Here is a 24,582-nt window from a genome sequence, read left to right on the forward strand (position 1 = left end):
GTGGACAATGACAGGGTGGACATTTTTGGCTAATGTTAGCATTTAATGAGCACATGGTGGACCTTCACTTAGCAACATACTACAGTTAGCAAGCTGACTGTGTACTGTTTTACAAATATATTTCAAAGTTCTGATAGGTTTTTCTATCAATTGATATTTCACTATGACAGAGTGGACATGTTAAGCTTGACAACATCCAACTACACACATAATATGATGAAAATTATGAAACATAAGTGTAAATACTTACTCTGCAACTAGACACTGCTTCAGCCTTCATTGAAGAAAGACAAAGTGCTCGTAGTGATGTCACTGAAAACATCAGTGGGTTTCTTAAAGGGGCAGTTACCCCATAATGACAGGGTGGACAGCAATTGCAGGGACACATGCAAAATGTTCAATATGATTATGAAAATACAATATACATGATCAAAATTACTTGTTTTATCAAATAACTTATTGTGGACAGTAAAACCATGTAAATTTTTTTGGGATTTAGTATCATTTAACCACTTATTACACACACTGTAGTTAGCAGAGCAGTGTGTGGGACATGCCAAAATCACGTACATCCGATGAAAAAAATTTAATAAAATGAAAGAAACACTTTTTTAGAGACTTATCATTCTACTGATATGTGTGCAAATGTTTGGCCACTTATAATAAGACTTCAGACTTTCATTATTCTGCTACATTTTCATGATGACTGAGTGAGTCTGATGAGGACACCAAAGGCACCTCATAGTGATATTGACTCATATCCATTTTCAGAAATGTTGGTAAATTAGCTTTTATTGTTTAAAGAACTTATGAAAGAGATTGGTGGGTTTTTTCACTTTCTAATCATGGCATGGGGTTGTTCAATGACAGACATGTATTTGCTTAAAATCTATCACTTGATGTTTTTTGCAAAATGCTATAACTGCCTCACTCTCAGAGAAATAAGAAGTCCTGCTAGGTTTTACACAATCAAATGTAAAAAATAACTACATTTTTAATAATGAAATGTATAGATCATACATTTGTGACATCAATATTTAAAAATATATTTAAATAACGAATAATTGAATACGGTAATATGATATCTGTATGTAAAACATTAATATTTTACATTTTAATCATTTAGCAGATTGTCACGATCGCTATAAACAGCGGACCAAGGCGCAGCGTGATATGCGTACATCTTTTATTTCGTACACAACACTAACCAAAACAATAAAACGATACGTGAAGTCCTAGGTTATACACCAAAACAAACCTTACGGAACAAGATCCCACAAATAACTAGTGCCAACAGGCTGCCTAAGTATGGTACCCAATCAGAGACAACGAGAATCAGCTGCCTCTGATTGGGAACCACCCTGGCCAACATAGAAAACACGAACTAGAACAAAACATAGAAAATCACACATTGAAAATCCACACCCTGGCTCAACATATAAGAGTCCCCAGAGCCAGGGCGTGACAGTACCCCCCCCCAAAGGCGCGGACTGCGACCGCGCCAACCAAACACAAGAGGGTAGGGGCCGGGTGGGCATTCCGCCTCGGAGGCGGATCCGGCTCCGGGCGTGACCACCACTCTCTCCGCACCCCCCCCCCGCAGCGCCCCCGGTCTGGTCTGGCCCCGCTGGCCGGAGCTGGACTGGACATCGGTGGAGCGGATTGCTTTGGCTCCGGTGTGGAGCAGCTGACCGGTGCCGGACCAGGCACCGGTAGAACAGGCACGGACCGTGCCGGACTGACGACGCGCACCACTGGCTTGGTGCGGGGAGCAGGAACGGGCCGGACCGGGCTGACGACGCGCACCACTGTCTTGGTGCGGGGAGCAGGAACAGGCCGGACCGGGCTGGCGACGCGCACCACTGGCTTGGTGCGGGGAGCAGGAACGGGCCGGACCGGGCTGGCGACGCGCACCACCGGCCCGGTGCGGGGAGCAGGAACGGGCCGGACCGGGCCAGACCGGGCTGGCGACGCGCACCACTGGCTTGGTGCGGGGAGCAGGAACAGGCCGGACCGGGCTGACGACGCGCACCACTGGCTTGGTGCGGGGAGCAGGAACAGGCCGGACCGGGCTGGCGACGCGCACCACAGGCTTAGTGCAGGGAGCAGGAACGGACCGTACTGGGAAAACACACCACTGGCCTTGTGCGGGAATCAGGAATGGGCCGGACCGGACTGGTGACACACACCACTTGCTTGGTGCGAGGAGCGGGACTGGGTTTCCACATAAACCTCTGCTCCCTCTGCTGCCTACTCAGTTCCTCTTGCCGTGCATCCACACTCTCCTTCTCCCTCGTGACCAGTGGCCCCCGTAACCTGGCGGCCTCCTTTGCCAACCTGCCGAACCGCTCTATCGCAGCCTCCCGCTGCCTCGCCGTCCACGGTGTGAGCCCCCCCCCTAAAAAATTGTTGGGCTTGTCTCTCCACCGTGCTCATGGCCTCCATCCCTCTTGCCAGACTCTCACTCATCTCCTCCCACGTCCATCCTCTCTCCTCGTCACGCTGCTTGATCCAGTCGAGGTGGGATCTTCTGTCACGATCGCTATAAACAGCGGACCAAGGCGCAGCGTGATATGCGTACATCTTTTATTTCGTACACAACACTAACCAAAACAATAAAACGATACGTGAAGTCCTAGGTTATACACCAAAACAAACCTTACGGAACAAGATCCCACAAATAACTAGTGCCAACAGGCTGCCTAAGTATGGTACCCAATCAGAGACAACGAGAATCAGCTGCCTCTGATTGGGAACAACCCTGGCCAACATAGAAAACACGAACTAGAACAAAACATAGAAAATCACACATAGAAAATCCACACCCTGGCTCGACATATAAGAGTCCCCAGAGCCAGGGCGTGACACAGATGCTATTATCCAGAGTGACTTACAGTAAGTGCATTCATTTAAAGATAGCTTGGTAAGACAACCACATATCACAGTCAAATATAAAGAAAACAAACATTCCATTCCAGATAAACAATGGATACATACAGTGAGGGAAAAAAGTATTTGATTCCCTGCTGATTTTGTACATTTGCCCACTGACAAAGAAATGATCAGTCTATAATTTTAATGGTAAGTTTATTTGAACAGTGAGAGACAGAATAACAAAAAAAAATCCAGAAGAACGCATGTCGAAAATGTTATAAATTGATTTGCATTTTAATGAGGGAAATAAGTATTTGACCCCCTCTCAAACAGAAAGATTTCTGTCTCCCAGGTGTCTTTTATACAGGTAACGAGCTGAGATTAGGAGCACACTCTTAAAGGGAGTGCTCCTAATCTCAGCTTCTTACCTGTATAAAAGACACCTGTCCACAGAAGCAATCAATCAATCAGATTCCAAACTCTCCACCATGGCCAAGACCAAAGCGCTCTCCAAGGATGTCAGGGACAAGATTGTAGACCTACACAAGGCTGGAATGGGCTACAAGACCATCGCCAAGCAGCTTGGCGAGAAGGTGACAACAGTTGGTGCGATTATTCGCAAATGGAAGAAACACTAAATAACTGTCAATCTCCCTTGGCCTGGGGTTCCATGCAAGATCTCACCTCGTGGAGTTGCAATGATCATGAGAGCGGTGAGGAATCAGCCCAGAACTACACGGGAGGATCTTGTCAATGATCTCAAGGCAGCTGGGACCATAGTCACCAAGAAAACAATTGGTAACACACTACGCCGTGAAGGACTGAAATCCTGCAGCGCCCGCAAGGTCCCCCTGCTCAAGAAAGCACATATACATGCCCGTCTTAAGTTTGCCAATGAACATCTGAATGATTCAGAGGAGAACTGGGTGAAAGTGTTGTGGTCAGATGAGACCAAAATTGAGCTCTTTGGCATCAACTCAACTCGCCGTGTTTGGAGGAGGAGGAATGCTGCCTATGACCCCAAGAACACCATCCCCACCGTCAAACATGGAGGTGGAAACATTATGCTTTGGGGGTGTTTTTCTGCTAAGGGGACAGGACAACTTCACCGCATCAAAGGGACGATGGACGGGGCCATGTACCGTCAAATCTTGGGTGAGAACTGTAGTATATGATGAATGGTGGTCATCATTGCTGTCAACAAAAGAGTCCATCTGTGCTGCATCGTGTCAGAAGTTTTTATTCATACCACGAGGTTACAGCATAAATTACAGACACGCGTTGTCTGGAGAGCAGTTGCCTCGAATTATAATAACCGCTCTGGGGTTTATTGTCTAAAACCCTTCTTATATAGACAATACCAAAATAAGGGTTACCCCCTCTTCTGGCCAATCACCAGTCTCCCCTCGGGCGTCACCCTCCAAGCGGCACATTTCAAATAACATCATAAAACATCCCCCCTCTGGCCTGAACAACCAACATTCCATTTCGTCATGAAAAACATTTAACAAAGGCATAATCTTCAGATACGATATTCCCCCCTTTCGAGACGAAATAAAAGTCTCGAAAACAAACAGAATAAGATTATGACTATTAACCATTTATCTCATTGAGTATCTTTAACATTAAACCAAACACATTCTCCTCTAGAGTGTAAATACCTTTCTATGAAATACCTGTTTATGAAGTGTGAATACATTACTATGACATATGAAGAAATCTCTATGGAGTGTAAATACATTACTATGACATATGAAGAAATCTCTATGGAGTGTAAATACATTACTATGACATATGAAGAAATCTCTATGGAGTGTAAGAGCGAAAAACTGTCCAGCAGCCATCCATCCATATCAATCAAGACAGTAAAATTCTCTCACGGTCCCTCTGCCCCAGGCAACCACAGTCGATACTCCAGATAACCTCATTAACCATGTAAATGCATTTGAAACTATGATGTAATTAAATACACATGTAAGCCCTGCAAACAAAATCCTATCCATAAACATTCATTGTACGGCTGGTCAACCCATAGGACCGGACAATGAAACTCTCCCTTCCTAGCCTCTCTGTCCCTAAACATTCACCGAAATAAACAAAAACATCTAAGATCCTTACATGTAGTCAATAACATCAAACATCATTCTACCAAAATTAATACCTAAAAATATGACACAATTATGTATTACACATGTCTATATTTCATTGCCAACACTGGAATGTAGTCCACTACACTTCATCTCCCTGTAGTGTCCTCTTCCAATGGACTTGTTGATGATGGAATCAGCCACACCCTCCTTGTTTCATCTCCTCCAGTCATATTGTCCCTTCATATTGTCTTTGTTTGAGTATTCCAATCTCCACATGTTCTCCCAAATGCTTCTGGAATGACAAGAAAATAAACGACCAAACAGTATCTTTTGCAAAACAACATTTTCAAATTAAACCTCAACATCAATTTAAGAATATAAAAATGACCTATAAATGATGTATGAATCACATTAACCTATCCCCCCCTTGATTCATAAATCATACCAACATCACCCTACTATTGAAAAAAAAATAATAATTTGAAAAATAATCAACTCATAAAAAAATGATATTTATCCATCAGTAGTCCATCCATCTTTATCCAGATCAGAAACAGTCAACACCGGCATCTGAGTGTTGTCTCCAGGAATCACTCTCCAACCTATCTCAATATCATAGCTTTCTCAAAGGTCAGTAACAAATTACAAACATCACACAGTGTTATCAAAGCTGAAACTAAAATCTGACCCATCACTGCCCCTACTGGCCTAATTGATCTTGCAACCAAATCTTCTCAGATCTCCCAAACACATCCCTTATAATGCATCTATAACCCCAGTGATCTTATCTGAACTATCTGGACTCAAAGTATAACTAATATTTATCAATATGATCTTCCCAAATGTTACACCATACCATGAATAAAGTCCCCCTTCTCCCTTAAATTCATCCTTCAATGATAGGCTTGAAGACTATGACATGTCACCCTTTTAACCCTAGATTTAGCTGTGTCCGGTGCTATCCCTCTTATAATAGTAGAAACCTCATATGGAAGCTTCAACGTTGACATGTAACCAAATCCTGTCCATCCCTAATGTAAGAATATAGATGCTTTATCACCCCCAAACCCCTAAATATCTCTAAAATTCCCCATAGTCACATTGTCAGTCAAAAGCTAATCATTTAACCATCAAAGTCCTGCTTTTCTACTACCTGGTACATAAAAAGTTACATTATATTTGTCATCTCTAACCTTATGTTCATGCTTATCCAAAGTTATCATATAACATCCCAATATGATATTCCCATAAACATACCCTTTACCTCATATGTTTTATTAGAACAAAAATAACTTTTAGCCCTCAATGTTTCACCTGAATACTTCAGGATTCCGTTGTTACCTGATTTTCCTTTCCCATTTAACAATTCCCATAGGGTAATTCATTTACCCAAGAACACTACTTAAACCTAGGCTTAAACCACTGTTCTGACAACGACATTATTTTATCGGTCAATGACTGTTGCCGATACCACAGTCATGACAAAGCATATGTGACACTCTGGCTCCAGGGACTCTGATTTATGGAGCCAGGGTTGTTCATTTTCATTTGGGTGTATTTCTATGTTGGGATTTCTAGTTGTGCATTTCTATGTTGTGGTGGTTCTTGATTATTCATGTGACTCCCAATCGGAGGTAACGAGTGACAGCTGTCGGCTCGTTATCTCTGATTGGGAGCCATATTTAAACTGTTGTGGTTTCACTGTGTGTTTGTGGGTTTTTGTTCCGTTTCAGTCATAGTCACTGTTGGACTTCACTATCGTCTTTTGTTTTGTATTTACGTGCTTTATCAATTAAAGTCATCATGTTCACTCAACGCGCTGCGTATTGGTCTGCTCCCTGTATAGACGACCGTGACAGAAAAACCCACCGTAAAAGGACCAAGCAGCGTGTCCAGGAGCAAGACAGCTGGACATGGGAGGAGGCGCCGGGTAAGGAGATCGAGAGGCTGGCGATGGCCCAGGTGGGCAAATCGTGGTCCTGGGAGGACATGCTCGGGGGCAAGGGACCTTGGGGGAGGATCAAGGCCCTGGCGAGAGAGGAGCAACGGCGTCAGCAGGGCCATCGTTGGAAGGACGAGAGGCAACCCCAAAAAATTTTTGGGGGGGGGCACATGGCTTGGGCGGCTGGGCAGCAGGAGGCTGCCACAGGGAGATATGGAGAGAAGGCTATCGGAGTACGGGAGCCATTGGCGAGTAGAGGGAGGGAAGTTGTTGTGGCACGGCGTGAGAGACTGAGGTGTGTTACCAGTCCGGTCCGGCCCGTTCCTGATCCCCAGTTAAGGCCAGTGGTATGTGTTCCCGGTACGGACCGGCCTGTTCCTACTCCACGCACCAGGTCCACGATGTGCGTCGCCAGCCCAGCCCGGCCGGTTCCTGCTCTCGCACTACGCCTGTGGTGGGCGTCGCCAACCCAGCCCGGCGGTTCCTGCTCCACGCACCAGGGATACGGTGCGCTTCGCCAGCCCGGCCCGGCCTGTTCCGGCCACTCGCACCAGGGATACGGTGCGCGTTGCCAGCCCAGCCCGGCCTGTTCCTGCTCCACGCACCAGGGATATGGTGTGCGTCGCCAGTCCAGACCGGCCTGTTCCTGCTCCACGCACTACGCCTGTGGGGTGCGTCGCCAGCCCAGCCCGGCCGGTTCCTGCTCTACGCACTACGCCTGTGGGGTGCGTCGCCAGCCCGGCCCGGCCTGTTCCTGCTCCACGCACCAGGGATACGGTGCGCTTCGCCAGCCCAGCCCGGCCTGTTCCTGCTCCACGCACCAGGGATATGGTGCGCTTCGCCAGCCCGGCCCGGCCTGTTCCTGCTTCCCGCACTAGCCCTGAGATGCGTGTCCTCAGCCCGGTACCTCCAGTTCCGGCACCACGCATCAGGCCTACGGTGCGTCCCCAGGGCCCAGCATGCCCTGTTCCTTCTCCCCGCACTAGCCCTGAGATGCGTGTCCTCAGCCCGGTACCTCCAGTTCCGGCACTACGCGCCAGGCCTAAGGTGCGCCTCAGACGGCCCGAGTCTGCCGTCTGCCCAACGGCGCCTGAACTGCCCGTCTGCCCAACGGCGCTTGAACTGGCCGTCTGCCCAACGGGGCCTGAACTGCCCGTCTGCCCAACGGCGCCTGAACTGCCCGTCTGCCCAACGGTGCCTGAACTGCCCGTCTGCCCAACGGCGCTTGAACTACCCGTCTGCCCTACGGCGCTAAAGCCGCCCGTCTGTACTGAGCCTGCAAAGCCGCCCGTCTGCCATGAGCCTTCAGAGCCGTCCGCCAGATCGGAGCCGCTAGAGCCTTCCGCCAGACAGGAGCCGCTAGAGCCTTCCGCCAGACAGGATCAGCCAGAGCCGTCTGCCAGACGGGATCAGCCAGAGCCTTCCGCCAGACAGGATCAGCCAGAGCATTCCGCCAGACAGGATCAGCCAGAGCCTTCCACCAGCTATGAGCAGCCAGATCCGTCAGCCAGCCATGAGCAGCCAGAGCCTTCCGCCAGCCATGAGCAGCCAGATCCGTCAGCCAGCCATGAGCAGCCAGATCCGTCAGCCAGCCATGAGCAGCCAGATCCGTCAGCCAGCCATGAGCCGTCCAGCCAGGATCCGCCAGAGCTGTCCAGCCAGGATCCGCCAGAGCCGTCCAGCCAGGATCCGCCAGAGCCGTCCAGCCAGGATCCGCCAGAGCCGTCCAGCCAGGATCCGCCAGAGCCGTCCAGCCAGGATCCGCCAGCCAGCCAGGATCTGCCAGAGCCAGCCAGCCAGGATCCGCCATTTAGTCCGGTACTGCCCCTTAGCCCTGTGCTGTCCCTTATCCTGGTGCTGCCCCTTATCCTGGTGCTGCCCCTTATCCTGGTGCTGCCCCTTAGTCCGGTGCTGCCCCTTAGTCCGGTGCTGCCCCTTAGTCTGGTGCTGCCCCTTAGTCTGGTGCTGCCCCTTAGTCTGGTGCTGCCCCTTATCCTGGTGCTGCCCCTTCTCCTGGTGCTGTCCCTTAGTCCGGTGTTGCCCCTTAGTCCGGTGCTGCCTCTTAGTCCGGTGCTGCCCCTTAATCCAGTGGGGTTATATTGGAGGGTGGTCATTTGGAGGAGGCTACGTAAGCGGGTAGTGACTATGGTGGGGTGGGGACCACGACCAGTGCCAGAGCCGCCACCATGGACAGACGCCCACCCAGACCCTCCCCTAGACTGTATGCTGGTGCGCCCGGAGTTCGCACCTTTAGGGGGGGGTACTGTGACACTCTGGCTCCAGGGACTCTGATTTATGGAGCCAGGGTTGTTCATTTTCATTTGGGTGTATTTCTATGTTGGGATTTCTAGTTGTGCATTTCTATGTTGTGGTGGTTCTTGATTATTCATGTGACTCCCAATCGGAGGTAACGAGTGACAGCTGTCGGCTCGTTATCTCTGATTGGGAGCCATATTTAAACTGTTGTGGTTTCACTGTGTGTTTGTGGGTTTTTGTTCCGTTTCAGTCATAGTCACTGTTGGACTTCACTATCGTCTTTTGTTTTGTATTTACGTGCTTTATCAATTAAAGTCATCATGTTCACTCAACGCGCTGCGTATTGGTCTGCTCCCTGTATAGACGACCGTGACAGCATAACTCTAACCCATACCTGACAGAGGCCGCGCGACCGTCTAACACGTCTTGGGCTGGCACCCCCAACAGACATCAACCCTCAAGATTCCTCACTGACCTTACAGAATGAGTTAATCTATCTCTAATTTTCACAACAGAGGAACGAGCAGTACTGATCAGATACCCCCCCCCTCTGTCATCAAAATCAAAAGACCCCATCCTGCAGCTTCCATGATGAATCTATATTCTCCATTTCAGATTAATCTATATTGTTTCTATCTGCTCTCCTATTTTAATCCTATTCGTACTATCATTGACAGCCCTCTCCATCCGTAACATAAACTCCTGAGTCATTAATTTCTTTCCAAAGTTACCATTACCGTCGTTGATTTAGTTGATGAATTAAAACCCTTAATTCCTTCTAGTGGAAAAGCTACCCATATCCCATGTGTATTATTCACTGTTGGAGTGACTACTGTAATAAACTTATCCCTTAACTCCCTCTGTGACTGTGGAAACTTCTACAGACTTCAAATCTTCCATTATAAGCGTTACTTTATGAATTACATAGCCCTTTAACCAATAATTCCTAACCGGAACAAATTCTAATGCTTGCCCTAAATAAGTACACATATATTCTCCCTGACCTTTCTCTGTAACATTACGCAACATAAGTGAACAGTCACTCCTAACCCTCTTCTAAACTATACCTCCTTTTACTCCTGGTCCTGATAACAATACTTATTCTCCATAATTATCTCTCCATATGGGAGAAACGTCCCCATCCTAAACCCTAATAAGTATTTTTCCCCCTAAAATTGGTGCTGTATTGGTTCCCTTATAATCAAATGCGATATATTTATGACTTTAATACCTATCAATGTTGAAAGAGTTAACTTGCTTCTCACTGTTGTTATAATAGACTGAAGTGTGAATGTCCTTAGTTACTCCTAGTTTTTCCCCCAATATAAAAGTTGTCTTTGCTTGTCCTTCCATCTATCACCACTAGTGTCACTTTTTCCCCAAATCTCAGTCCTTTCTCTAAATCCCTGACTTTCAAACTTTTGATTACACAAAATACCCCTATAATTACCTTGATCTTCCTGCTGGAAACTGTAACTATAGATACTCAATCACCCTCAATCTTCTCTTATCCATGCCTCGACTCCTAACAGATCTAAACTCCTACCATATCTTCCCACTAAACTTTAAAATGTCCTTCATCACTGTTCTCTCTCTCTCTTTCTACTACTAACTTTGAAACTTAGCTTACTGTCTTAGAGTCCCTTCAACCTAGCCTACCCCTAACTTATTTTAATCTAATCTTTTCTCTCATAACATTTAAAACCTTTTCCCCTGACTTATTGACAAAATCTCTTACCACCAAATTTGTAGAATATGTGATTGGGAAAGTTCCCCACCTGCTTCTGACTCATTACACACAGACTTGGCAAAACGACTAACCACCTTTTAGCCTAGCCTGAAATCCCTTAATGTAAGAATGTAACCCAGAATAACAGTCACCCTATTAAGTTTATTTTCCCAGACAGATTGTCTAACAGGCAATCTAATAGATTATCATCCTTCCTATGATATTATCTTTTAAGCAAATGATTCCCAAAAACCCTACTTTTTAAAATATTCTACCAGACAGTCAGTCGTCTAGTGTACATCTTATTGTACGCTTCAATTTACACCATGCATCTCTTTCCCAACAATGCCATAGGTATATTGTCCTAATATTAGTATGTCTCTTTTACTTCCTCTTTGACTTTTATAGCAGAGCTCAATTGATTCCCTAAGAGTAATTAAACTGTTTTACTACATCAAACCCCTATCCTACCCTAATTAATTTTACATAGTGAGATGTTTAACCTCTTTAGGCCTAAACCCAAATAAGTTTTTCCCTTATTCACTATCACTTCTAATGGCCGGTTGTTTCAACTGTTAGCTATTTTCTCTTCTCCTCTAATCGAGGCTCTCAGCAATGCACCCCCCTTCCGGATCTTCTCTAGAACAGGTGATCTTCACTTGCTCCTTCATCTTCCTCTGTTGTTTTCTCCTGTTCTTGGGATTCTCTCAGCAGTTTTCTTGGTCCTGTTCCTTCTCGTCGTTGACATATCAGTATTCTTCAACCTTAGTTCTAAGTTCTGTCCTCGAAATATCATCTTCCATCATCTTCTTACTTTTCTTCTGTGCCAGTCCTTGTAGGACAAACTCCTCTTGAAAATAAAGCACCTTTAATCTCCAAATCTTCATCGCTTTCTTCATCTTCAACTTCCATCAGAGATCAAATCTCGTGTACCCTTCTTCGTTTCTCTCTTGCCAACTTCCTTCTGATCACAGAGTCATATCCACCCATGACCTCTCTCAATCACTCTCATCTTCATCATCCTCTTCTCCTTCACGTTCCAGACCTCTCATTTTCTTCCGTCTTCTGGATTCATCTTCATCGTTGTTTCTGCTGGTACCCTATCTATTATTTGTTCATCTTAATTTCTGATGCAATAATCACTCCTAGATGATCATTGTAAGCTGAGAATAAACATCCCTAAGCTCTACTTTTTAGCCTATCTTATCGCTGGAATATTTTATCAATTTCTGTTTGAGAATGAAGGGCAACTTTTGTTTCACTTGCCGGATACCCTAGCAACACTTTAATTAAAGGATTACCACTATTTCAACCCGTGTAATGACTTTCATAGTCCTGATATCTTTTTCCCCATTGTAACAAGCCTTTCTATTCCTTTATTGTGAACTATCCTATTTTAGACTATATAAGTTATATAGGCTTCCCCCCTGTAATTCTTAATATAACCTAAACAAATCCATTAACAATCCTGAATAATTAACCCCAATTCCTATTCCTATGTCACCAATATCAATTAGTGTTAGCTATCTTACCACAACCCATCAACTGCAAGTAAATGCAAGTTAGTCATCTTCAGACTAAAATACCCATAAACAAAGCCTTCTAACCTTACAACCCTCCAATACTCCAATTCCCATAACCCCTTGCTCTATTAGCTCTAATTATCTTAAATTTACAGAACAATCCTCAATCCATCCTTGATTCCCAACACATCTGTAATCAAACCCCAGTGATACACAGAGCCACCAAAATACAATTTTTAATGAAATAGTATTTGCCAAGCCTATGTAAAATTGTCATAACATCACATATTCTGTTAGGATGATTTTGTGTACTAGCCTGATCCGATCCTCTCGTCTGCCTCGTCACACCTTGTTCGTGACGCACACGTCAGCCCCTTCTCTCTCTCTCCTCTCGTTCCATGTTCCTCTCATATTTCACAAAAACATAGAAACACACAGATTTCAGCAGTTAATGCAATCACTGAGTATTTCCAACCATTCAATATTCATTCGTTCTACATTATTCACTCTAAGACTAAACTCAGAACTAAATAGATCGCTCACAAACATTTTGATTTTAATCCGTCATTTAATTATTTAATTCAATCTATTATAATCCGTTATCATATATTTAATTTATAAATTCAATAGGTCCCAAAACAAGTTTCATCTTAACCCACCGCCGTTTAAACTTATAAGATTCGTGTTAAAATCTCTTTATGCGTATTTGTTCCGTCGTCTGTGTTGCTCTGTCTCCCCCTGCAGTTTAACCAATGTGTTGTTTTGCAGAATCCACGCATGCGCAAATATCATTTAACCTCATGCTTGAGTTTTAGCATCCCCTCGTGGTGTCGTTTAGTGCCGTAAAACAAAACGTTCCCTAATCTCGTACCATAAACTCCCCTTTCTGTAGTGTAGTGTCGCAAAATTAAACGCATGCGCACATCCATTCAAAAACCCGTTTTCACCTCCACTAAATGGATAACAGTCCAGCTGTACCTTTCGTTCCCCTCCTAGTCAAACAACATTTAACAGCGCTCACAAAACATACAACCTGACTTACAGACAGTGACAAGTTTAAGAGACTTTAATCCATCGCAATGGAATCTCTAAGGATATCCGTTAGCATGCATCACGCAACACAATTAGCCTTTAGCCTCTAGCCACGATGTACCATGTAGCATGAAACAATCAAGCATTAGCTTCAGCCTCCAGCCAACTGCGGCCTACTAGCTATACAAATGAACACCCGCACCGCGGCCAAATCATCATCATCGCAATTATCTCCGTCTAACTTTTTTTGTTGCCGTAAGTTCTGGATAATCATAGAGAGGTTACCCCATGCATTATAGTTCGTCAACCATACGATGAGTATATAACATGCATATAATTCGTCCAGCTTAATAATTCCCAGAATTAACCTTCCACCACCTAACGCGTTGCAAGGATTTTATGGCCCATTCCTAAAGAATCGCCTCGCCTCGAGGTCTTTTCCAGATTCACGGTGCTCTAACTATGCAGACATCTTCCAACATTTATTCTCTACCAATCCATTGTCACCCGTTACCAATGAAATATACACTTTCCACTCTAATTATCATTGTCTATAGTTACCAATGAAATCACATTTTAGCAGACTCCAGTCGACCAGCAACAACGCCACCCGAAACACGGTCGTAAGGGTACACTCCTCCAGTGTACATAAGCAGTAACAAAACCAACAACTTAGCTGTATCTAGTCGGGTCATGACTCCAGACCAAAGTCAGCTTGAGTTAGCCTGGCGACTCCAAATGCAGCAAAGAAGGATTGCATCATCCCCTCCTGGCAAGCTCGCCATTATGTAGTATATGATGAATGGTGGTCATCATTGCTGTCAACAAAAGAGTCCATCTATGCTGCATCGTGTCAGAAGTTTTTATTCATACCACGAGGTTACAGCATAAATTACAGACACGCGTTGTCTGGAGAGCAGTTGCCTCGAATTATAATAACCGCTCTGGGGTTTATTGTCTAAAACCCTTCTTATATAGACAATACCAAAATAAGGGTTACCCCCTCTTCTGGCCAATCACCAGTCTCCCCTCGGGCGTCACCCTCCAAGCGGCACATTTCAAATAACATCATAAAACATCCCCCCTCTGGCCTGAACAACCAACATTCCATTTCGTCATGAAAAACATTTAACAAAGGCATAATCTTCAGATACGATAGAACCTCCTTCCCTCAGCCGGGGCATTGAAAATGGGTCGTAAATGGGTATTCCAGCATGACAATGACCCAAAACACACGGCCAAGGCAACAAAGGAGTGGCTCAAGAAGAAGCACATTAAGGTCCTGGAGTGTCCTAGCCAGTCTCCAGACCTTAATCCCATAGAAAATCTGTGGAGGGAGCTGAAGGTCGAGTTGCCAAACGTCAGCCTCGAAACCTTAATGACTTGGAGAAGATCTGCAAAGAGGAGTGGGACAAAATCCCTCCTGAGATGTGTGCAAAACTGGTGGCCAACTACAAGAAACGTCTGACCTCTGTGATTGCCAACAAGGGTTTTGCCAGCAAGTACTGTCATGTTTTGCAGAGGGGTCAAATACTTATTTCCCTCATTAAAATGCAAATCAATTTATAACATTTTTGACATGCGTTTTTCTGGATTGTTTTGTTGTTATTCTGTCTCTCACTGTTCAAATAAACCTAACATTAAAATTATAGACTGTTAATTTCTTTGTCAGTGGGCAAATCAGCAGGGGATCAAATGCTTTTTTCCCTCACTGTAGCATACACATTTAAAATCTATGAATCAAAAATCTGTTATATTTTAGACACACATGAAGGTACCCATAAACCATCATTTCTGATGAAAAACCCAAATGTGAAAAATCGGTGGATATATTGTTTTGGAAATAAACTCTTCATATTTAATTCACTCAAGTCAAGTCCTGTCATTTCATTATCATCATGATTCATCACCATTATCATTTTTGTTATTAGAATTTGTCACCTTTATCCTTATCATCATTACCATATACACTGTTATCAATATGAAGGGCTTTTGGTCCAGCTATGTGTTAACTTATCTGCAGAGTTCCCATTAATTCCCTCAGTGGATGACAAGCTCTGTCCTGCTCCACTACAGGTCTGTCGTTGTTATTGTCAGCTGAAGCATTACACATTCCATAGTGTGTTACATCTGGAGGTGTGTGTGTGTGTGAGCGCGCCCCACATATGTGTGATCAGGGACCTGTCGCCGACGAAGATGGCTGCCTCCCGACTAGCTCTTAGGAATCTTTGCAGTATTTTGTTTTTTTTATGTATTATTATTTACATTATTAGCTCAGAAAGTGTTTTGCATCATTACATACAGCCGGGAAAAACTATTGGATATCAGATCGGCGGTAACTCACCAGCATTACGACCAAGAATACGACTTTCCCGAAGCAGATCCTTTGTTTGCTCTCCCCAGGGCAACTGAACTGATTACAGCGGCTGACCCAATACATCGCCGGCGGAGGAGAGGCACTCGGAGCGGCCTGCTGGTTCGACTTAGTAGGCGCGCACACCACCCACCGCTTCCAAGTATTCTACTCGCTAATGTTCAGTCTTTGGTTAACAAGCTCGATGAACTACGGGCAAGGATTTCCTTCCAGAGAGACATCAAGGCCTGTAGCATCCTCTGTTTCACGGAAACATGGCTCTCTTGTGATATTCTGTCGGAATCGGTCCAGCCAGATGGGTTCTCAGTTCATCGCGCAGACAGGAATAAATATCTCTCCGGGACGCAGAAGGGCGGAGGTGTGTGTTTCATGATTAACGACTCATGGTGTAATTGTAGTAACATTGAGGAACTCGAGTCCTTCTGTTCACCCGACCTAGAATATCTCACAATGAAATGCTGACCGTTTTATCTCCCAAGAGAATTTTCTTCGGTGAATTTTCTATCCCCCCTCAAGCCGATACCACGACGGCCCTCAAAGAACTTCACTGGACATTATGCAAACTGGAAACCACATATCCTGAGGCTGCATTTATTGTAGCCGGGGATTTTAACAAAGCAAATTTGAGGACTAGGCTGCCGAAGTTCTATCAACATGTCGACTGTTGTACTCACGCTGCTAAAATCCTCGACCATTGCTATTTGAACTTCCGGGACGTTATAAGGCCCTCCCCCGCCCTCCTTTCGGCAAATCTGACCACGACTCCATTTTGCTTCTCCCTTCCTATAGGCAGAAACTCAAACAGGAAGTACCCGTGCTAAGGACTATTCAACGCTGGTCTGACCAATTGGAATCCACGCTTCAAGATTGTTTTGATCAAGCGGACTGGGATGTGTTCCGGGTAACGAATACACTGAAACGGTGACTGAGTTTATCAGGAAGCGTATAGGTGATGTTGTGCCCACTGTGACTATTAAAACCTACCCTAACCAGAAACCGTGGATAGATGGCAGCATTCGCGCAAATCTGAAAGCGCGAACCGACGCATTCAACCATGGCAAGGTGACTGGGAATATGGCAGAATACAAACAGTGTAGCTACTCACTCTGCAATGCAGTTAAACTGGCAAAACATCAGTATAGAGACAAAGTGGAGTTGCAATTCAATGGCTCAGACACGAGACGTATGTGGCAGGGTCTACAGACAATCACGGACTACAAAAGGAAAACCAGCCACGTCGCCAACACAGATGTCTCGCATCCAGACAAGCTAAACACCTTCTTTGCCCGCTTTGAGGATAACACAGTGCCACTGACGAGGCCCACTGCCAAGGACTGTGGCCTCTCCTTCTCCATGGCCGACGTGATTAAGACATTTAAGCATGTTAACCCTCGCAAGGCTGCCGGCCCAGACGGCATCCCTAGCCGCGTCCTCAGAGCATGCGCAGACCAGCTGGATGGTGTGTTTATGGACATATTCAATCTCTCCCTTTCCCAGTCTGCAGTTCCCACATGCTTCAAGATGGCCACCATTGTTCCTGTACCCAAGAAAGTAAAGATAACTGAACTAAATGACTATCGCCCTGTAGCACTCACCTCTGTTATCATGAAGTGCTTTGAGAGACTAGTCAAGGATCATATCACCTCTACCTTACCTGTCACCCTAGACCCACTCCAATTTGCATACCGCCCCAATAGATCCACAGACGATGCAATCGCCATCACACTGCACACTGCCCTATCCCATCTGGACAAGAGGAATACCTATGTAAGAATGCTGTTCATTGACTATAGCTCAGCATTCAACACCATAGTACCCTCCAAGCTCATCATTAAGCTTGAGGCCCTGGATCTGAACCCTGCCCTGTGCAACTGGGTCCTGGACTTCCTGACGGGCCGCCCCCAGGTGGTGAAGGTAGGAAACAACATCTCCACTTCGCTGATCCTCAACACTGGGGCCCCACATGGGTGCGTGCTCAGCCCCCTCCTGTACTCCCTGTTCACCCATGACTGCGTGGCCAAGCACGCCTTCAACTCAATCATCAAGTTTGCAGACGACACAACAGTCGTAGGCTTGATTACCAACAATGACGAGACCGCCTACAGGGAGGAGGTGAGGGCTCTGGGAGTGTGGTACCAGGAAAATAACCTCTCACTTAACATTAACAAAACAAAGGAGACGATCGTGGACTTCAGGAAACAGCAGAGGGTGCACCCCCCCATTTCTCATCGACGGGACCGCAGTGGAGAAGGTGGAATGCTTCAAGTTGCTTGGCGTACACATCACCGACAAACTGAAATGGTCCACCCACGTAGACAGTGTGGTGAAGAAGGTGCAACAGAGCCTCTTCAATCTCAGGAGGCTGAATACATTTGGTTTAGCACCTAAAACCCTCACAAACTTTTACAGATGCACAATTGAGAGCATCCTGTCGGGCTGTATCACCGCCTGGTACGGCAACTGCACCGCCCACAACCGCAGGGCTTTCCAGAGGGTGGTGCGGTCTGCCGAACGCATTACCGGGGGCAAACTACTCGCCCGCCAAGACACATACAGCACCCGATGTCACAGGAAGGCCAAAAAGATCATCAAGGACATCAACCACCCGAGCCACTGCCTGTTCACCCCGCTATCATCCAGAAGGCGAGGTCAATACAGGTGCATCAAAGCTGGGACCGAGAGAATGAAAAACAGCTTCTATCTCAAGGCCATCAGACTGTTAAATAGCCATCACTAGCACATTAGAGGCTGCTGCTGCCTATTGAAATCACTGGCCACTTTAAGAAATGGAACACTAGTCACTTTAATAATGTTTACATATCTTGCACTACTCATCTCATATGTATATACTGCATTCTATTCTATAATATTCTACTGTATCTTAGTCCATGCTGCTCTGTCATTGCTTGTCCATATATGTATATATTCTTAAATCCCATTCCTTACTAGTTTTGTGTGTATTGGGTATATGTTGTGAAATTGTGAGATATTACTTGTTAGATATTACTGCACTGTCGGAGCTAGAAGCACAAGCATTTCGCTACACCCGCTATAACATCTGCTAAACACGTGTATGTGACAAATACAATTTGATTTGATTTGATTTGTGAGCCCCACGCACTGTATGTGTGTTTGGTGCCACGTGTGCCTGCGTGCATGTGTGTGTATGTGTGCGTGCAGGTGTGTGTGTGTGTCCAGGTGTGTGGGTATGTGTGCTTTAATGTGTGCTCAGTGCATGCATTTTAAGAGCTGTAACTGCCTGGATTAGATCATTACAGGAAGCATGTCTGGGCGCTGGAATAACACCACTGCCACAGCCCCTCTGTCTTTACCATAGAGATCTAATATCACTTAAACACACACACACACACACACACTGTTTGAGATCAATGATGCTACCAAAACAATCAGACTAATCTCAATCCTAATAGCACCTAGAGATCTAATACCTCTTAAAACAAACCTTCACTCTGTTTCTACCACACATATCTCTAATGCTAGCAAAACAAACAGACTGAATCTACCAGAGAGATCTAAAACCAGAAAAATAAACTAAATCTATTGGTCTCTTCCAAGACATCTAATACTGTCTCTACAGATGTAATGCTACTAAAAACACACAGATGTTGAAATAACAAATCACAGAATTCCCCTCCTGAAACACTGGCATTTAGAAAGCCCTGTAGGTGTTTGAAGTCACTTGAACCTTGACATATAACTCCAGAGAAGTTATGTCTGAGGAGACAGGTAGGGGGAGGTGACGGTTATGGTAGCCAGGAGTATTCTCCTCTCCTCTTTGCAAGAGAAAATGGCAGCTACAATTTGGGAAAGGGAGGAGTACAAATAGAGAGCCTCATTTGATCATATAAACCACCCGTGTCCTGGACTGCTCTGCATGACACTATGAAGCTTTAGGGGGTTTCCTAACACACTCCAGACTATGTCTCATCGTCCACAAGGACATCCAGTCGTGCTCCAGGGCCCAGGGCATGCAACCCACCACAGCCCACAGGAAGTTACCCTCTCTGGGGCTGTAGCTCCTGGCTCTGGTCCTTCACCTCCAGACCCGGGCTCCAGAGCTGTAGACATGATAGAAGGCAGGCCTGACAGGTTTGATTAGAGGGAAAATATGTGAATGTGTGTGTGCGTGTGTGTGTGTGGTTGTGCCAGCGTGTGTGTGACACGTGTTCAGTCACTATTAAACTTCACCCTCAAACTCACGGTCTAGTGACACACCGTTTCCTCTTTTAGATAAATAAATAGGCTAAATAAAACTGAGAGAGATAAAGGCAGAAGGATAAAGTCTCCCCCCCCACCCACCCCCCCTCCCTAGACACTGATCTAAGGCCCGTTTTACATTATTCTCCTAATGGTTCAAGTTAGGATTTTGTGGACTGTAAGCTGATCCTAGATCTGTGCCTAAGGGCAGCCGCTACCCAAGGTCAGATAAAGACAACAGTTCCGTTTCCTGTCTGATTAAATTACTTCCTCCCCTCGAGACAGCTGATAGGCTGGGCTGTGAGGATCAAATATCCCATTCAGCAATCACAACATCTTTCCCAGACATTACATCCGAGTTCCTACCAATGCTCTTCTGGGAGAAGCTTTGGGATATGACCAGTGTTCTTCCTGATTTGTATCTTCAAGTTCATAGCACATGATACAACAAAAGTTGAACCATGAAAAAGTACGCAGTTGTTATCCTCTACGGGATCGATGTCCCGTATACGAGACTGTTGAGCTAACGTGCGCTAATGTGATTAGCATGACTGTTGTAAGTAACAGCAAACTTTCCAGGACATAGACATGTCTTATATGGGCAGAAAGCTTACATTCTTGTTAATCTAACTACACTGTCCAATTTACAGTAGCTATTACAGTGAAAAAATACAGTCTATTGTCTGAAGATTGTGCACAACAACAAAAAATGTATCACGGCAACTGGTTTGATACATTCACCTCTGAAGGTAAAAAAACATTCAGTAATCTTGCTCTGATTTGTCATCCTAAGGGTCCCAGAGATAAAATGTAGCATAGTTTTGTTTGATACAATAAATGTTCATACTCAAATGTAGGAACTTGGTTCTACAGTTTGAACCCCTGCTGTCTCTGGCTCCACACCCACCCCGCCCAGCAATCTAGATGTGTGAAAGTTAGTGTATAAGCTAATGATCCATAATGTATGACATTCCTGGGAGTGTGTAAACTTACATTTTGTATTACCATATCATTTTTGTCGTTCTCTATAGTTATGTACTTGAAAATGTATCAATTGACCAATTTGGCACATTTGCTTCACTGGATCGATCTGAAACTTTGCAAACGCACTGCTGTCATCTAATCTAAATTGCGCCTAAACTGCAATATTATATTGTGGCCTTTCATTTCAAAGATGATAGAAAACTTCCACAAACGTCAAAGTGTTTCCTTTAAAATTGTATCAAGAATATGCATATCCTTGCTTCAGGTCATGAGCTACAGGCAGTTAGATTTGGGTATGTCATTTTAGGCGAAAATTGAAAAAAAGGGTCTGATCCTTAAGAGGTTTTAAAGTTGAGTAAAAGTAAAGATACTTTAATTGAAAATGACTCAAGTAAATGCTACACATCAAATTCCTTATATTAGGCAAACCAAGACAGCCCCATTATTATTATTTTTACAGACAGCCAGGGGCACACTCCAACACTCAGACATAATTTACAAACGCAGTATGTGTGTTTAGTGAGTCTGCCAGATCAGAGGCAGTAAGGATGACAATGCGTTATATTGATAAGTATGTGAATTGGACCATATTGCTGCCATGTCTGAGCATTCAAAATGTAAAGAGTACTTTTGGGTGTCAGGGAAGATGTATGGGAGTAAAAAGTGCATATTTTCTTTAGGAATGTAGTGGAGTGAAAGTAAAAGTATATAAAAAATATATATATGAATAGTAAAGTAAAGTACAGAGACCCCAACAAAAATACTTAAGTAGTACTTCAAAGTATTTTTACTTAGTTACTTTACACCACTGGTACTAGATACATTAGCATTATTACATTAGGATCTGTCTCTGATTCATCTGACTTACAGTATATTACACTGCCTCATTGTAAATACTGTTGAAAGGTGAGCTCATTATTGTAGTAACTTCCTGAACACATAAAAAAGGCATGGTGACTGCAATGGGGCTATTAGCCTACATTCGTTCTCAAATTAAATGATTGAATGACATGAGCAAAACGGCATAATATGAACCCAGTGCTACCTCTGCTAATGAATATGAAGTAGCCATTCACGTTCTGTTTTAATACTCATCTGTGTAACGGCTAACCTTTTCTTCATAGAGTAAAATCTTCCATGTACTTCCCATCACTATAATATTTAATAGCAACCTACTCACATCCTTGGCTTTATAGAGGGTTTCATTTCAGTGGGTTCCTCTCAAAGCCTCTGAGGTTACAGGGGTTAGAGCTCTCATAGTGGACTCTGGGTAATTTGGGGCAGCTTTTAGGAATCCATATGACAGGGTAATTGTTCAGCTTTAAAAGACATGCATGCACACACACATGCACGCACGCACACACACACACACACACACACACACACACACACACACACACACACACACACACACACACACACACACACACACACACACACAGATGGACAAAGCACCTTAGGGTGTGCTATTTGTTATGGTGATGCTAAACAGCCAGTGAAAAAATTACCATTCATCACAGGCGCTCTTCTTTTACGTAATGTTTGGTTTAAGTGCTTGAAGCTATTTCACTGAGTGCAGATTTCAGATCACATTTTACAAGCCTTCGATCATGTGGGCACCACTGTTTCCTACTGGTCGTGTAAATGTAAAAGCTTGTTCTGTGGGCCTACAGGCTTTAGAGCTGTGTCAGTGGGCCTATAGATTTGTAATAGCTAAACCGTCTCTCTCTCTCTCTCTCTCTCTCTCTCTCTCTCTCTCTCTCTCTCTCTCTCTCTCTCTCTCTCTCTCTCTCTCTCTCTCTCTCTCTTTCATCTCTCTCTCTCTGTCATCTCTCTCTCTCTCTCCCCTCTGTCTCTCTCTCTCCCTCTCTCTCTCTCTCCCTCTCTCTCTCTCTCTCCACTATCTCTCTCTTCCCCTCTCTCCCTGTACAGAGCTATGGGAGTTGAACAGGACGTGGGTGTTCCAGGGACCAGGTCCCTCCCTGCAGCCCCAGACCATGCTGTTGGACGAGGCCCATGAGAGGCTGTATGTAGGGGCTAAAAACACCCTGTACTCCCTCAGCCTGGAGAGAGTTAACCACCAACACAGAGAGGTAGGCCTGTCTGTCTGTCTGTGCGTGTGTGGAGGGGATTTGAACTCTTCCCCCTCCAGGTCAGTAGGTTACCTAAACAGAGTGTATGTGTTTGCGCATCTTCATTATATTACCAAGGAGTCTTTCCATAAAGAGCACACAGCTGGACACAGAGAGGAAAGAGATACTGCCATATGCCCAGTCTCAAATCCGAACTGCCCCCTTATCCTTTGATTGCCTAGGTGGAATTGTCTCCATATTACTAATACTATAATTAACTTTAATAATATTAACTTTAATTACGTTTAATTACGTTAGACAATGACATAAAGGGCAGGATAACTGACTACGGAACATATCTGTAATGTAGAGAAAATAATGTAATTATTATTGTCCATTTCCTACTGAGTCATTATTATAAGGTAATGTAGATTATTATTATTGTAAAAAATGTTCTCTTGTATCACTGATGTAATAACATCTTTAATGATGATAGAGAGTGATTTGGGGCTAATGTTTTCAATACAAACATGCTGTTGTGTCCTTACTTGACCCTTGCAATTACAAAGACACTATGTTTACTAGGGCAGACACTGAGGGTGACACTGATGGTTATGGAGACCATTTGCTCCTCATTCTTCACATAAACGGACATACACAACACAAGATGTTATGATGCACACCAGTCAAACAGACATACAGTACATTGTGCATCTGTGAGTGTTGGTGTCTTATGTATTGTCATTTCTCCACAGATCGACTGGGCCAGCTCTGTGTCGCAGGTAGAAGATTGTCTGATGAAAGGTAGAGAGAAGGTAACATAATCTGCTCATTCTACATTTGTAGCACTCCGTAATTCATTAAAACATTTTATCTGTCACTGTTTACCCTACAAATACGTACCTAATCACTCTCTATTCCTCCATCCTTCTTGTCCCTCCCTCCCTCCCTCCCTCCCTCCCTCCCTCCCTCCCTCCCTCCCTCCCTCCCTCTCTCCCTCACTCCCTCCCTCACTCCCTCACTCCCTCTCTCCCTCCCTCCCTCCCTCCCTCTCTCCCTCCCTCCCTCCCTCCCTACTCCCCTCTACCTCCCTCCATCCCTCTGTTCTCTCTCTCTCTCCCTACAGCCAGAGTGTGCTAACTACATCAAGGTGCTGCAGCAGTATAACACCACCCACCTGTTGGCCTGCGGAACAGGAGCATTTAACCCTCACTGTGCCAAAATCAGGGTGGGACACACAGGACAGGTGAGCAGGGTTGGGAGGGTTGATTGTTGACTTGGAGTTACTAATAGGGCTGATATACACTCAATGGTCAGTTTATTGGGTTCACCCATCTAGTATCGGGTGAGACCCCCTTTTGCCTCCAGAACAGCCTGAATTCTTCAGGGCATGGAAACATTGCTCAATTGGTATCAAGAGACCTAATGTGTGCCAGGAAAAAAAATTTGCACACGCAAAATCCTGACTAAAATCAAATCAAATTGTAT

The 24,582-nt window shown here is 44.8% G+C and overlaps 1 protein-coding gene across 2 annotated transcripts in view; it reads left to right on the top strand.

The window, feature by feature from the left end:
* The window catches only part of LOC121531950 (semaphorin-3E-like), an 80,986-nt gene that overhangs the window by 17,330 nt on the left and 39,074 nt on the right, over positions 1–24,582 (top strand). For both annotated transcript variants that reach the window (XM_041837537.2, XM_041837538.2), the window contains exons 2-4: positions 22,955–23,115; positions 23,850–23,909; positions 24,221–24,340. In XM_041837537.2, coding sequence (XP_041693471.1) covers positions 22,955–23,115; positions 23,850–23,909; positions 24,221–24,340 — 341 coding nt within the window. The remainder of the gene's footprint in view (positions 1–22,954; positions 23,116–23,849; positions 23,910–24,220; positions 24,341–24,582) is intronic.

This window comes from Coregonus clupeaformis, chromosome 19 (assembly GCF_020615455.1).
Source record: "Coregonus clupeaformis isolate EN_2021a chromosome 19, ASM2061545v1, whole genome shotgun sequence".
NCBI classification, from domain to species: Eukaryota; Metazoa; Chordata; class Actinopteri; order Salmoniformes; family Salmonidae; genus Coregonus; species Coregonus clupeaformis.